General features: G+C 52.6%; 1 protein-coding gene across 2 annotated transcripts in view; it reads right to left on the bottom strand.

Annotated features, from left to right (window-relative positions):
* Window positions 1-14,618, bottom strand: part of RAC1 (Rac family small GTPase 1) — a 396,460-nt gene that overhangs the window by 28,190 nt on the left and 353,652 nt on the right. The window contains exon 2 of one of the 2 annotated variants that reach the window (XM_050784147.1): window positions 2,778-2,946. In XM_050784147.1, the coding sequence (XP_050640104.1) occupies window positions 2,778-2,812 (35 nt within the window). In that variant the 5' untranslated portion in view covers window positions 2,813-2,946. Of the gene's footprint in view, window positions 1-2,777; window positions 3,099-14,618 lie in introns of those variants that run through there. The other variant, XM_050784146.1, reaches the window with a different exon arrangement.

Here is a 14,618-nt window from a genome sequence, read left to right as displayed (position 1 = left end):
AGACCCTGTCTCAAAAAAAAAAGAAAAAAAAAGAAAGAAAGAAAAAAAAAATTGGGCTGGGCGCGGTGGCTCACACCTGTAATCCCAACACTCTGGGAGACCCAGGCGGGTGGATCACCTGAGGTCAGGAGTTCGAGACCAGCCTGGCCAACATGGTGAAACCCCGTTTCTACTAAAAAATACAAAAATTAGCCTGGCACAGTGGCGCATGCCTATAATCCCAACTACTAGGGAGGCTGAGGCAGGAGGATCGCTTGAACCTGGGAGGCGGAGGTTGCAGTGAGCCGCAATTGTGCCACTGCACTCCAGCCTGGGCAATAGAATGAGATTCCGTCTCACAAAAAAAAAAAAAAAAAAACCTTGGATAGCCTACATACTCTTAAATAAGTGAAAGTCAGAATTTTTAGTTATTAATAAACAGAATTATGAGGCATTAATAATATTATTTCACATTTCCAAGACAAATATGACAGATGGGCATCTTACAAAAATCAGTTGTCTAATTATCCTTCTTGCATCTGAATTGCAAGAACCAAAATCTGTCCTAATGACAAGTTTGAAGAATATCAACCAGTTAACCGTGATGCCAGAGCTTGCCTTGGACTTTACTGGAACATGTACCAGTTGCACTGAGTTTTATTAAACTGGTAGTAATTCTTCCTTGCTAACACTAACCTATACAAGCAACGCTGAGACGCGCGATTTTGCTTGGGTTACACTGAGATTCTTGTTTCTATGGGAGAAAAAAACTGCATAAGACAAGTCTTGTCTTCCTCCAGGGCCTGTAACCACCACAGACAGTCATGAAAAGCAATGCCTGGAGTCAGGGGCCAGTCCCCCCCCCCCCCCCCCCCCCCCCCCCCCCCCCCCCCCCCCCCCCCCCCCCCCCCCCCCCCCCCCCCCCCCCCCCCCCCCCCCCCCCCCCCCCCCCCCCCCCCCCCCCCCCCCCCCCCCCCCCCCCCCCCCCCCCCCCCCCCCCCCCCCCCCCCCCCCCCCCCCCCCCCCCCCCCCCCCCCCCCCCCCCCCCCCCCCCCCCCCCCCCCCCCCCCCCCCCCCCCCCCCCCCCCCCCCCCCCCCCCCCCCCCCCCCCCCCCCCCCCCCCCCCCCCCCCCCCCCCCCCCCCCCCCCCCCCCCCCCCCCCCCCCCCCCCCCCCCCCCCCCCCCCCCCCCCCCCCCCCCCCCCCCCCCCCCCCCCCCCCCCCCCCCCCCCCCCCCCCCCCCCCCCCCCCCCCCCCCCCCCCCCCCCCCCCCCCCCCCCCCCCCCCCCCCCCCCCCCCCCCCCCCCCCCCCCCCCCCCCCCCCCCCCCCCCCCCCCCCCCCCCCCCCCCCCCCCCCCCCCCCCCCCCCCCCCCCCCCCCCCCCCCCCCCCCCCCCCCCCCCCCCCCCCCCCCCCCCCCCCCCCCCCCCCCCCCCCCCCCCCCCCCCCCCCCCCCCCCCCCCCCCCCCCCCCCCCCCCCCCCCCCCCCCCCCCCCCCCCCCCCCCCCCCCCCCCCCCCCCCCCCCCCCCCCCCCCCCCCCCCCCCCCCCCCCCCCCCCCCCCCCCCCCCCCCCCCCCCCCCCCCCCCCCCCCCCCCCCCCCCCCCCCCCCCCCCCCCCCCCCCCCCCCCCCCCCCCCCCCCCCCCCCCCCCCCCCCCCCCCCCCCCCCCCCCCCCCCCCCCCCCCCCCCCCCCCCCCCCCCCCCCCCCCCCCCCCCCCCCCCCCCCCCCCCCCCCCCCCCCCCCCCCCCCCCCCCCCCCCCCCCCCCCCCCCCCCCCCCCCCCCCCCCCCCCCCCCCCCCCCCCCCCCCCTGCTACATCCCATACCTAACGCGTTAAGCAAAGAACAGTTTATCAATGACCACACCACGTTAAAAAAAAAAAAAAAGAAAAAAAGAAAGAAAAAACAGTGCCCCTTACAGCCGGCTCCTCCCAGCCAGCATCTTAAAAACTTTCTCCACGGAATAGGCGAAAACAACAATTTTAAGAATCCTAACAGTGGCAGAAGTGTAAGTTGAAAAATCCTACTCGAAAATAAGTTTAGAAGCCGGGCGCGGTGTCACCCCAGCACTTTTGGAGGCTGAGAGGCAGGAGGATCACTTGAGCGCAGCAATTCGAGACCAGCCTGGACAACACAGCGAGACCCCCAACCCCCATTTCTACAAAAAGTTTTAAAGATTAGCCAGGCATGGTGGCACACGCCTGTAATCCCAGCATTTCTGGGAGGCTGGGATGGGAGGATCGCCTGAACCCAGGAGTTCGAGACCGGCCTGTGCAACACAGCGAGAACCGGTCTATGAAAAAATATATATTTTTCTAAAGAAAAGTTTGGGGGCACCAAAGAGGCCCGCACAATCAAGCATGCATCAAATATCGACTTGACCGCCGCGTTCCCAACACAGCTCTCAAGGCGAATTGAGAGGTTCATGCAAAAAACAAGAAAGAGTCCCTTTTTGGAAAAATGGTCAAAATCTCCAAGAGCGCTTCCTCTACGAGCGCTCCCGAGGAGGGCGGCGGGCGGCGTCCGGGAAGAAAGCCGGAGGGTGGAGTTCACTTTTCCCTCCGGCCGGCGAGAGGCAAGGCCCTCCTCCATCCAGAGCCGGAACCTGGCACGCGCCGCCCGGGAAGTCAGGGTCCAGTGGGGGCGCCAGCCCGCGGCCCCCGCCCCGCGATACAGGCCCAGGCCCACCGCCTACGCGAGCCCGCAGCGGGCGGCCTGCCTGCCTGGGCCTCAGTCCGGGCCAGACCCCCGCCCGCGCCCGACCCCGCCGTCCCCAGTCCGGCCCCGGCCGCGCACTCACCCGTCTCCCACCACCACACACTTGATGGCCTGCATCTGGGCCGCTCGCTGGGCCGCGGCGGCGGCGGCAGGGCGCTGAGATAGGAAGCGGCGGACGAGCGCGCGGCTTGAGGGCGGCGGGGCGCTGGGTGCCGGGGCCGCTGTCCACGCCGCCTCGCCCTCCGCGGACTGGAAGCTCAAGCCTGGCAGCGGCCACCACCCAAAGCTCAGGAAAACTGCAGAGAAACAGGAAATGGCCGCTCCACTCACATCCGGCCTCCCCTCCCCCGCGCCGGCGTCGCCGCTCCCAGGTTCCGGGCGGGGCAGCTCCCGCCCGCGCCGCTCCCGGAGTTTCTCTGGACTTCGGGAATGCTCGGAAGCGCTCGGGACCGCTCGGCTCCGACGGCGGGGCGCGGCAGCCGCCATCTTGGCGCGCTAAAGAGGCCTGGGCGTGGCCGGACCTGCAGGTCCTTTCCCTGGGGTTCACGGTTTAGGCTTTAAGAGGAACCTGTCAGTCGGGCGCGGTGGCTCACGCCTGTAATCCCAGCACTTTGGGAGGCCGAGGCGGGCGGATTACCTGAGGTCAAGAGTTCAAGACCAGCCTGGTCAACATAGTGAAACCCCGGTCTCTAATAAAAATACAAAAAATTAACGGGGCGTGGTGGCGGGCACCTGTAATCCCAACTCCCGGTCTCTAATAAAAATACAAAAAATTAACGGGGCGTGGTGGCGGGCACCTGTAATCCCAACTCCTCATGAGGCTGAGGCAGGAGAATCGCTTGAACCCGGAAGGCGGAGGTTGCAGTGGGCCGAGATCACGCCATTGCACTCCAGCCTGGGCGGCAAGAGCGAAACTCCGTCTCAAAAAAAAAAAAAAAAAAAAAAAAAAAAAAAAATTCAAGAGGAACCTGTCAGGGCGCGGTGGCTCACGGCCTGTAATCCCAGCACTTTGGGAGGCCGAGGAGGGAGGATCACAAGGTCAAGAGATTGAGACCATCCTGGCCAACATGGTGAAACCCCGTCTGTACTAAAAATACAAAAATTAGCCGGGCGTGGAGGCGCGCACCTGTAGTCCCAGCTACTCAGGAAGCTGAGGCAGGAGAATTGCTTGAACCTGGGAGGCGGTGGTTGCAGTGAGCTGAGAGGGCGCCACTACACTCTAGCCTGGAGTCAGAGCCAGACTCCGTCTCAAAAAAAAGGAACCTGTGGTGGCTGGGCGCCGTGGCTCACTTCTCGCCTGTAATCTCAGCACTTTGGTTGGGAGGCCGAGGCGGGTGGATCACAAGTTCAGGAGTTCGAGACCAGTCTCATCAACGTGGTGAAACCCCATCTCTACTAAAAAAAATACAAAATGGTGGCTCACGCCTGTAATCCCAGCACTTTGGGAAACTGAAACAGGTGGATCACGAGGTCAGGAGTTCAAGACCAGCCTGGCCAACATGGTGAAACCCCATCTCTACTAAAAATAAAAATTAAAAAAAGTAGCTGGGCATGGTGGCGTGTGCTTGTAATTCCAGCTTCTCGGGAGGCTGAGGCAGGAGAATTGCTTGAACCGGGACCCAGGAGGTGGAGGTTGCAGCAAGCTGATATGGCGCCACTACACTCCAGCCTGGGATACCGACCGAGACTCCGTCTCAAAAAATAAATAAATAAAAAATACAAAAATTAACCGGATGTGGTGGCAGGCACCTTTAATCCCAACTACTTGGGAGGCTGAAACAGGAGAATCGCTTGAACCCAGAAGGCAGAGGTTGCAGTGAGCCGAGATCGCACCACTGCACTCCAGCCTGGGAAACAGAGTGAGAGTCCGTCTTAAAAAAAAAAAAGGCCGGGCGCGGTGGCTCAAGCCTGTAATCCCAGCACTTTGGGAGGCCGAGACGGGCGGATCACGAGGTCAGGAGATCGAGACCATCCTGGCTAACACGGTGAAACCCCGTCTCTACTAAAAAAATACAAAAAACTAGCCGGGCGAAGTGGCGGGCGCCTGTGGTCCCAGCTACTCGGGAGGCTGAGGCAGGAGAATGGCGTAAACCCGGGAGGTGGAGCTTGCAGTGAGCTGAGATCCGGCCACTGCACTCCAGCCTGGGCGACAGAACCAGACTCAGTCTCAAAAAAAAAAAAAAAAAAAAAAAAAAAAAAAAGAAAGAGGGACTGTGGTTGCAGGAGGCACGCTCCCTGTCACTAACTCCGGCTCGGGGCCATCGGAGGGCACTGATTTCCACCCCCCGTTTCGTTATCTTCATGTAATAACTATGTGCAATAACATTAGGTCCTTTTAGGAAATTCAGAATCTAAAACTATAAGGAAGAATAAAATCATACACCATACCCTTATTCAGCAATAACCATGTCCATTCAGTCAAAAAATGTGTTGCCGGCCGGGCGTGGTGGCTCACACCTGTAATCCCAGCACTTTTTGAGGCAAAGCTGGGCGGATCCACGTGAGGTCAGGAGTTCGAGATCAGCCTGGCCAATGTGGTGAATCCCCGTTTCTACTAAAAACACAAAAAAATTAGCCGTGCATGGCAGCGGATGCCTGTAATCCCAGCTACTCGGGAAGGTGAGGCATGAGAATCGCTTGAACCCGGGAGGTGGAGGTGGCATTGAGCCGAAATCTCACCACTGCACTCCAGCCTGGGCGACCAGCAAGACTTCTTCTCAAAAAAAAACAAAAAAACAAAAAAAGTGTTCCATGTTCTCCTGGGTCGCATATGCATTTTCTGTTACTTGTTTTTAATTTATTTAGTGGTATGCCTCGTACTTTGTACCAAGTTCTGGAGATAATGGCCATTAGACGGTGAAAGTGCAAATATTTTGGTATATTTCCTCTTAGTTATCTTTTGATATGCATAATGAACGTTTTGTAAGCAAAATTAAGAAGTCATATATAGTCGGTGTAACTTTTTTTTGTTTGATTTTATAAAATAGAGGCAGGATCTCACTATGTCGCCCAGTCTGGTCCCAAACTCCTGGGCTCTAGCAAGCTCCCACCTCGGCCTCCCAAGTTGCTGGGACTACAGGCAGGTGCCACCACACCTGGCTGATTTTTCTATTTTTGGTAGAAGTGGAGTTTCCCCATGCTGCCCAGTCTGCTGTTGGAACTCTTTTTTTTTTTTTTCGTGCCACTGCACTCCACACTCCAGCCTGGGCAACAGAGCAAGACTCCATCTCCAAAAATAAAATAAATATGCCAGATGCAGTGGTTCATTCCTGTAATCACAGCACTTTGGAAGGCTGAGGTGGGAGGATTGCTTGAAGCCGGGAATTCAAGACCAGGTTGGGCAACATAGCAAGACCCCCATCTCTAAAAAAAATTAGCCAGGTGTGGTAGCATGCCCCTGTTGTCCCAGCTACTTGGGAGGCCAAAGCAGGAGGATCTCCTGAGCCCAGAAGGTTGAGGCTGCAGTGAGTTATGATTGAGCTACTGCATTCCAGCCTGGGTGACAGGGAGACCTTGTCTCAAAAAAATTAATTAAATTAATGTACAACCCACATATGAAAACCAGTTAATTGGCCGGGCGCGGTGGCTCAAGCCTGTAATCCCAGCACTTTGGGAGGCCGAGACGGGCGGATCACGAGGCCAGGAGATCGAGAGACGATCCCGGCTAACACGGTGAAACCCCGTCTCTACTAAAAAAATACAAAAAAACTAGCCGGGCGAGGTGGCGGGCGCCTGTAGTCCCAGCTACTCGGGAGGCTGAGGCAGGAGAACGGCGTAAACCCGGGAGGCGGAGCTTGCAGTGAGCTGAGATCCGGCCACTGCACTCCAGCCTGGGTGACAGAGCAAGACTCCGTCTCAAAAAAAAAAAAAAAAGAAAACCAGTTAATTTAAAACTGAGTGAGAACAGTTGTCCAACTTTAGGCTTCAGTATCTGCTTGGAATATTCCCCATAGCAACAAATGATCCAAAAAGTTAATTTTTAAAAAATTGTGGGTTTTTTTGAGACAGGGTCTGCCTTCGACACCCAGGTTGGAGAGTAGTGGTATAATCACAGCTCACTACAGCCTCTGTCTCCTGGGCTCAGTGATCCTCCCGAGTAGCTGGGACCACAGGTGCACCTCACCACACAAGGATAATTTTTGTATGTAATTTTGTATATTTTTTGCTATGTTGCCCAGGCTGGTCTTCAACTCCTGGACTCAAGTGATGTGCCAGCCTCAGCCTCCCAAACTGCTGAGATTATAGGCGTGAGCCATTATGTGCAGCTTAAATTAAAATTAATAAATGTGGCCGGTGCAGTGGCTCACACCTGTAATCCCAGCACTTTGAGAGGCCGAGGCGGGTGGATCACCTGGGGTCAGGAGTTCAAGACCAGCCTGGTCAACATAGTGAAACTCCGTCTCTACTAAAAATACAAAATTTAGCTGGGCGTGATGGTGGGCGCCTGTAATCTCAGCTACTCAGGAGGCTGGGGCAGGAGAATTGCTAGAACCGGGGAGGTGGAGGTTGCAGTGAGCCAAGATCGTGTCATCCAGCCTGGGCGACAAGAGCAAAACTCCATCTCAAAAAAATAATAATAATAAATGCAAATGATACTCTATTAGACCATGTGTATTTCTTTTCTTCTTATTTTATTTTATGTTTTTGAGATGGAGGCTCACTATGTCGCCCAAGCTGGAGTAGAGTGGCACGATCTCAGCTCACTACAACTCCCAAGTAGCTGGGATTACAGGTGTGCACCACCACACCCAGGTAACTTTTGTGTTTTTAGTAGAGATGGGGTTTCACCATGTTGGCCAGGCTGGTCTCGAACCCCTGACCTCAAGTGATCTGCCAACCTCGGGCCTCCCAAAGTGTTGGGATTACAAGCGTGAGCCATCACCTGCGGCAACCATATGTGTTTCTAAATGTTTTATATATTTATTTTTTGAGCACCTATTATGGATGCAATTGTACACCCTGCCTAGGTCCTCCATTCAAGGCCATTCATTCATTCCACTCCCCTGGCTGCTTAGATGTTAGAATGTGAAAAGAACGAAAAAGATCCCTGCTATTCTGCATTCTAAAGCCTACATTCTAGTGGGGCAGACACACAATGGGTAATTAACATATAGTATTCATTTCCAGGTTAAGATTACAGATTGGATTGTAGGTGTCTCATTTTACTTCTACCCAACATCCCAGTAGACCTCCAGAAAGGGGACTTCTGGAATAAAAGGCAGAAACCTAGAACAGAGGGATTAAGAAAGAAGGAATGTGTGGACAGAATGGTTGTAACTGACTTAGCCACCTGTAGTGTACTGGCAGTGGGAAGGGCAGGTCAACACTAGACCTAGGCTGGGCCCAGTGGCTCGTGCCTGTTATCCCAGCACTTTGGGAGGCCAAGGAGGGTGGATCACCTGAAGTCAGGAGTTTGAGACCAGCGTGGTCAACATGGTGAAACCCCATCTCTACTAAAAATACAAGAATTAGCTGGGTGTGGTGGCAGGCGCCTGTAATCCCAGCTACTTGGGAGGCTGAGGCAGGAGAATCGCTTGAACCCAGGAGGTGGAGGTTGCAGTGAGCTGAGATCGCACCACTGCACTACAGCCTGGGCGACAAGAGCGAAACTCCGTCTCAAAAAAAAAAAAAACAGATCTACATGAAAGAGTCATTTAAGAGCTGGGATTGATGGCACCCTGGCCTTAGGGAACTAGGAGTAAGGGGAGAGTAGGATAAGGAAGACTGATGAAAGCTGAAAAGCAGCAGGAGACCTGCATGGCTGCCTGTTATGCACTCGGCAAGGGGGCCACCCTACCCTTCACCTACAAAAGACGTGATTCCACTCTAGAGAGAGTGAAACACAGGGTATTTGGCCTTAGGACCAGGCATAGGGCCTGGAATACAAAACATAAAAACAGAGATTTAGTAGGCTGAATCTTGAGCCTCCCCAATCCCTTCCTTCATGGTTCCATGCTGACGGTTTTCCTCTGGGGAGGAGGGAAGAGGGTGGAGAGTGGAATCTGTCCAGGGCAGGAGGTAAAAAACAAACAGATGTCAACATGGGGCCAGGCGCCATGGCTCACATCTGTAATCTCAGCAGTTTGGGAGACTGAGGTAGGAGGATTGTTTGAGTCCAGGCATTTGAAACCAGCCTGGACAACATAGCAAGACCCCATCTCTGGAAAAAATATACATTTTTTATTTATATAAATATATATTATTTATAAATAAATATATTACTATATATTAAAATATATATTACTTTATAAATATATATTACTATATATTTATAAATATGTTATATAATATATATTTTGAGCTGGAGTCTCACTCTGTCACCCAGGATGGAGTGCAGTGGTGTGTTCTCGGCATGCTGCAACTTCCACCTCCCGGGATCAAGCTATTCTCCTGCCTCAGCCTCCTGAGTAGCTGGGATTACAGGTACCTGCCACCATGCCTGGCTAATTTTTATATTTTTAGTAGAGACAGGTTTTCACCAAGTTGGCCAGGCTAGTCTTGTACTCCAAACCTTAGGCGATCCACTGGCCTTGGCCTCCCAAAGTGCTGGGATTATCTGCACTCAGCCTATATTGTATTTATATGTAAATATGTATTTATATATATTTTTAGGTAGAGATAGATCTTATATATATTTAGACCCATATATATATATATATATATTTATTTATTTATTTTTTTTTTTTGAGACACAGTCTCACTCTGTCACCCAGGCTGGAGTGGGGTGGCATGATCTCGGCTCACTGCAACCACCACCTCCCAGGTTCAAGTGATTCTCCTGGCTCAGCCTCCTGAGTAGCTGGGACTACAGACACGCACCACCATACCTGGCTAATCTTTGTATTTTTCAGTAGAGACAGGGTTTCACCATATTGGCCAAGCTAGTCTCGAACCGCAGACCTCGTGATTCGCCCGCTTCAGCCTCCCAAAGTGCTGAGATTACAGGCGTGCCTGGCCAGTAAATGGTTATTTTTAAGGCTAGAAATAAGATAATATTATTCATTCATGAATAAGAAGGGGTTCTACCTAAAAAGGAAGCAATAGAAAGTTTTTCGTGTTTTTTTAACTTGTGGAAATTAAAAGCAATTTAGCAGAAATTAAAAATACTCAATTGAAAAGCTGGGACTGGGTGGGTGGGCATGGTGGCTCACGCCCATAATCCCAGCACTTTGGGAGGCTAAGGTGAAGAGTTGCTTGAGCCCTGGAGTTTGAGACCAACTTGGGCAACATGGTGAGACCCCCCCTCTACAAAAAAGAAACAAAAATTAGCTGAGTGTGGTGGCACCCGCCCACAGTCCCAGGTACCCGGGAGGCTGAGGTGGGAGGATCACTTGAGCTCAGAAGTTCTAGGCAGCGGTGGCTCACGCCTGTAATCCCAGCACTTTGGGAGGCCGAGACGGGCGGATCACGAGGTCAGGAGATCGAGACCATCCTGGCTAACACTGTGAAACCCTGTCTCTACTAAAAATACAAAAAATAAGCCGGGCGTGGTGGCGGACGCCTGTAGTCCCAGCTACACGGGAGGCTGAGCCAGGAGAATGGCGTGAACCCGGGAGGGAGAGCTTGCAGTGAGTGGAGACTGCGCCACTGCACTCAAGCCTGGGCGACAGAGCGAGACTCCGTCTCAAAAAAAAAAAAAAAAAAAAAAAGAAGTTCGAAGCAGTAGTGAACTGTACACTCTAGCCTGGGTGACAGAGCAAGATCCTGTCTCAAAAACAAAAAAGGAAACAGTGGGAACACTAAAAAACCAGGAGATCTGGCCAGGCGAGGTGCCTCATGCCTGTAATCCCAGCAGTTTGGGAGGCTGAGGTTGGAGGATCACCTGAGGTCAGGAGTTCCAGACCAGCCTGACCAACATGGAGAAATCCTGTCTCTACTAAAAATACAAAATTAGGCTGGGTGCGGTGGCTCACGCCTATAATCCTAGCACTTTGGGAGGCCAAGACAGGCTGAGCACAAGGTCAGGAGTTTGAGGCCAGCCTGACTGACAGGGCAAAATCCAGTTTCTACTAAAAATACAAAAATTAGCGGGGCGTGGTCACACGTGCCTGTAATCCCAGCTACTCAGAAGGCTGAGGCAGGAGAATTCCTTGAACCTGGGAAGCAGAGGTTGTGGTGAGCCGAGATCGTGCCATTGCATTCCAGCCTGGGCAACAAGAGTAAAACTCTGTCTCAAAAAAAAAAAAAGAAAAGAAAAGAAAACCAGGAGATCCAACCGGCTTAATAACACCCATCCTATAGGCCGGGTGTGGTGGCTCACACTTTAATCCCAATACTTTGGGAGGCCGAGGTGGGTGGATCACCTGAGGTCAGGTGTTCGAGGCCAGCCTGGTCAACATGGTGAAACCCCGTCTCTACTAAAAATACAAAAATTAGCTGGGCATGGTGGCACACGCCTGTAATCCCAGCTACTCTGGAGGCTGAGGCAGGAGAATTGCTTGAGCCCGGGAGGCAGAGCTTGCAGTAAGCTGAGATCGCGCCATTGTACTCCAGCCGGGGCAATAAGAGTGAGACTCCATCTCAAATAATAATAATCATAATAATTAGCTGGGCATGGTGGTGTGCGCCTGTAATCCCATCTATTCGGGAGGCTGAGGCACGACGAGAATCACTTGAACCTGGGAGGCAGAGGTTGCCGTGAGCCTAAAGAGAGCCACTGCACTCTAACCTGGGCGATAGGTGAGACTCAGTCTCAAAAAAAAACAAAAACAAACAAACAAAAAATGCACCCTATAACAGAAAAAGAAAGAACAAAGAACAAGCAAAGGAGGAAAACAATCACGAAAATATTGAAAGGCGGCCGGGTGCGGTGGCTCAAGCCTGTAATCCCAGCACTTTGGGAGGCTGAGACGGGTGGATCACGAGGTCAGGAGATCGAGACCATCCTGGCTAACACAGTGTAACCCCACCCCGTCTCTACTAAAAAAGACAAAAAACTAGCTGGGCGAGGTAGCAGGCGCCTGTAGTCCCAGCTACTTGGGAGGCTGAGGCAGGAGAATGGCATAAACCCGGGAGGTGGAGCTTGCAGTGAGCTGAGATCCGGCCACTGCACTCCAGCCTGGGCGACAGAGTGAGACTCCGTCTCAAAAAAAAAAAAAAAAAGAAAAAAAAGAAAATATTGAAAGGAGGCCGGGCGCTGTGGCTCAAGCCTGTAATCCCAGCACTTTGGGAGGCCGAGACGGACGGATCACGAGGTCAGGAGATCGAGACCATCCTGGCTAACACGGTGAAACCCCGTCTCTACTAAAAAATACAAAAAAATAGCCGGGCGAGGTGGCGGGCGCCTGTAGTCCCAGCTACTCGGGAGGCTGAGGCAGGAGAATGGCGCAAACCCGGGAGGCGGAGCTTGCAGTGAGCTGAGATCCAGCCACTGCACTCCAGCCTGGGCGACAGAGCCAGACTCCGTCTCAAAAAAAAAAAAAAAAAAAAAAAAAGGAAATTTCCCAGACCTGAATGACAGCAGTTTACAGATGTAAAGTCCAACCCAGTGACTGAAACAGTCGCAACCTAGAGTACATCATTGGGAAACTTGAGAACAATGGCAACAGATAAGATCCTATAAGCCTCCAAAGAGAAAACACATGGTTTAAGGAAACAGGAAATAGAATGGTTTGGGGTTTCCCAGCAGTTACAAGGGTGGAGCAATGCCTTCAGAAAAATTCTAAAGGAAAAAAGTTTTCACACAAGAATTCTGCTCATAGTCAAACTATTGATCAAGTAGGCGGATAAAATAAGAACATTTTCAGGCAAGTTCTCAAAAAAGTTTTACCTCCCACACACCACATCCCAGAAAGCTGCTGGAACATATGTTGCTTCAGTAGAAGGAAATAAACCAAAAGAAAGAAGCTACAAGAGGCAGAAATGGGAGATACCACAAAGCCGAAGAGAGAAGGGGCCTCCCAGGTCATGCGGATCATTGTATGAGCAGCCGTATCAGAGCAGGGAGTCTGTGTGGCCATAAACCCGCACAGGGTCTATAACTGGGTCAATTTCCACTAGTGTGAACAGCCAGGAATAGTTACAAGACAAACCACTTTTGTTAACCGGCTCCCCTGTGATGACAATGCGTGGAGGTGATAATGACGAGAAGTGTATTCTTGGTGCCTATACCTCTCCTTTCTTTTGATTTTGTTTCTGTTGTGAGACAGAATCTTGCTCTGTCACCCAGACTGGAGTATGGTGGTGTGATCTCTGCTCAGTGCAACCTCTGCCTCCTGGGCTCATACGATTCTCCTGCCTCAGCCTCCCAAGTAACTGGGATTGCAGGCACCTGCCACCACATCCAGCTAATTTTTGTAATTTTAGTAGAGATGGGGTTTCAACGTGTTGGCCAGGCTGGTCTTGAACTCCTGACCTCATGATCCGCCTGCCTGAGCCTCCTAAAGTGCTGGGATTACAGGCGTGAGCCACCGTACCTGGCCAATTTTTGTGTTTTTAGTAGAGACTGGGTTTACACCACATTTGCCAGGCTGGTCTCAAACTCCTGACCTCAGGTGATCTGCCCACCCTAGCCTCCCAAATTGCTGGGAATACAGACGTGAGCCACCACGCTCGGCCCTAGCATTTTATTATACAATTTTTTTTTTTTTTTTTGAGATGGAGTCTCCTTGTTACTCAGGCTGAAGTGCAGTGGAGCGATCACCACTCACTGCAACCTCCGCCTCCTGGGGTCAAGCAATTCTCCTGCCTCAGCCTTCTGAGTAACTGGGGTTTCGCCATGTTAGCCAGGATGGTCTCCATCTCCTGACCTCATGATCCACACGCCTTGTCCTCCCAAAGTGCTGGAATTACAGGTGTGAGGCACCGCGCCCGGCCTTTTCTTTCTTTTTTTTTTTTTTTTTTTAGAGATGGAGTCTCGCTCTGTCACCCAGGCTGGAGTGCAGTGGTGCAATCTCAGCTCACTGCAACCTCTGCCTCCTGGGTTCAAGCCTCAGTCTCTTGGGTAGCTGGGATTACAGGTACAAGTCACAATGCCTGGCTAATTTTTGTATTTTTAGTAGCAACGGGGTTTCACCATGTCGGCTAGGCTGGTCTCGAACTTCTGATCTCAAGTGATCCACCCGCCTCACCCTTTCAAAGTGCTGGGTTTACAAGCGTGAGTCACTGTACCCAGCCTACAAATTTTCAAATACACAGAAAAGTTGAAAGAAATATACAGTGAACAGCCGTATGTCAACCTAAATTCTGCAATGAACATTTTATTACACTTGCTTTACCACGTATCTATACGTTTATCCATTCAACAATTCACCTCATTTTTTTTTTTTTTTTTTTTTGAGACGGAGTCTCGCCCTGTCGCTGAGGTGCAAGCTCCGCCCCCCGGGTTCACGCCATTCTCCTGCCTCAGCCTCCTGAGTAGCTGGGACTACAGGCGCCCGCCACCGCGCCCGGCTAATTTTTTGTATTTTTAGTGGAGACGGGGTTTCACTGTGTTAGCCAGGATGGTCTCAATCTCCTGACCTTGTGATCCGCCCGTCTCGGCCTCCCAAAGTGCTGGGATTACAGGCGTTAGCCACCACGCCCGGCCTAATGCACCTCATTTTTAAATTCAATTCAAAAGAAGTTACAGAGCTGGGCGCGGTGACTCACGCCTGTAATCCCAGCACTTTGGGAGGCCCAGGCGGGTGGATCACGAGGTCAGGAAAGACCACGGAGAAACCCCGTCTCTACTGAAAATACAAAAACTTAGCCGGGCGCGGTGATGGGCGCTTGTAGTCCCAGCTACTCAGGAGGCTGAGGCAGGACAATGGTGTGAACCCGGGAGGTGGAGCTTGTAGTGAACCAAGATCGCGCCATGGCCCTCCAGTCTGGGCGACAGAGCGAGACTCCGTCTCAAAACGAAACCAAACCAAACCAAAAAAACACCAAAAAACTAAAGAAGTTACAGAAATCAGTGCATTTTACCCTTCAACACTTCAGACTG

This window comes from Macaca thibetana, chromosome 3 (assembly GCF_024542745.1).
Source record: "Macaca thibetana thibetana isolate TM-01 chromosome 3, ASM2454274v1, whole genome shotgun sequence".
NCBI lineage: Eukaryota > Metazoa > Chordata > Mammalia > Primates > Cercopithecidae > Macaca > Macaca thibetana.
Note: the sequence above shows the minus strand (reverse complement) of the source record. Positions and strands in the feature narration are given on the sequence as shown.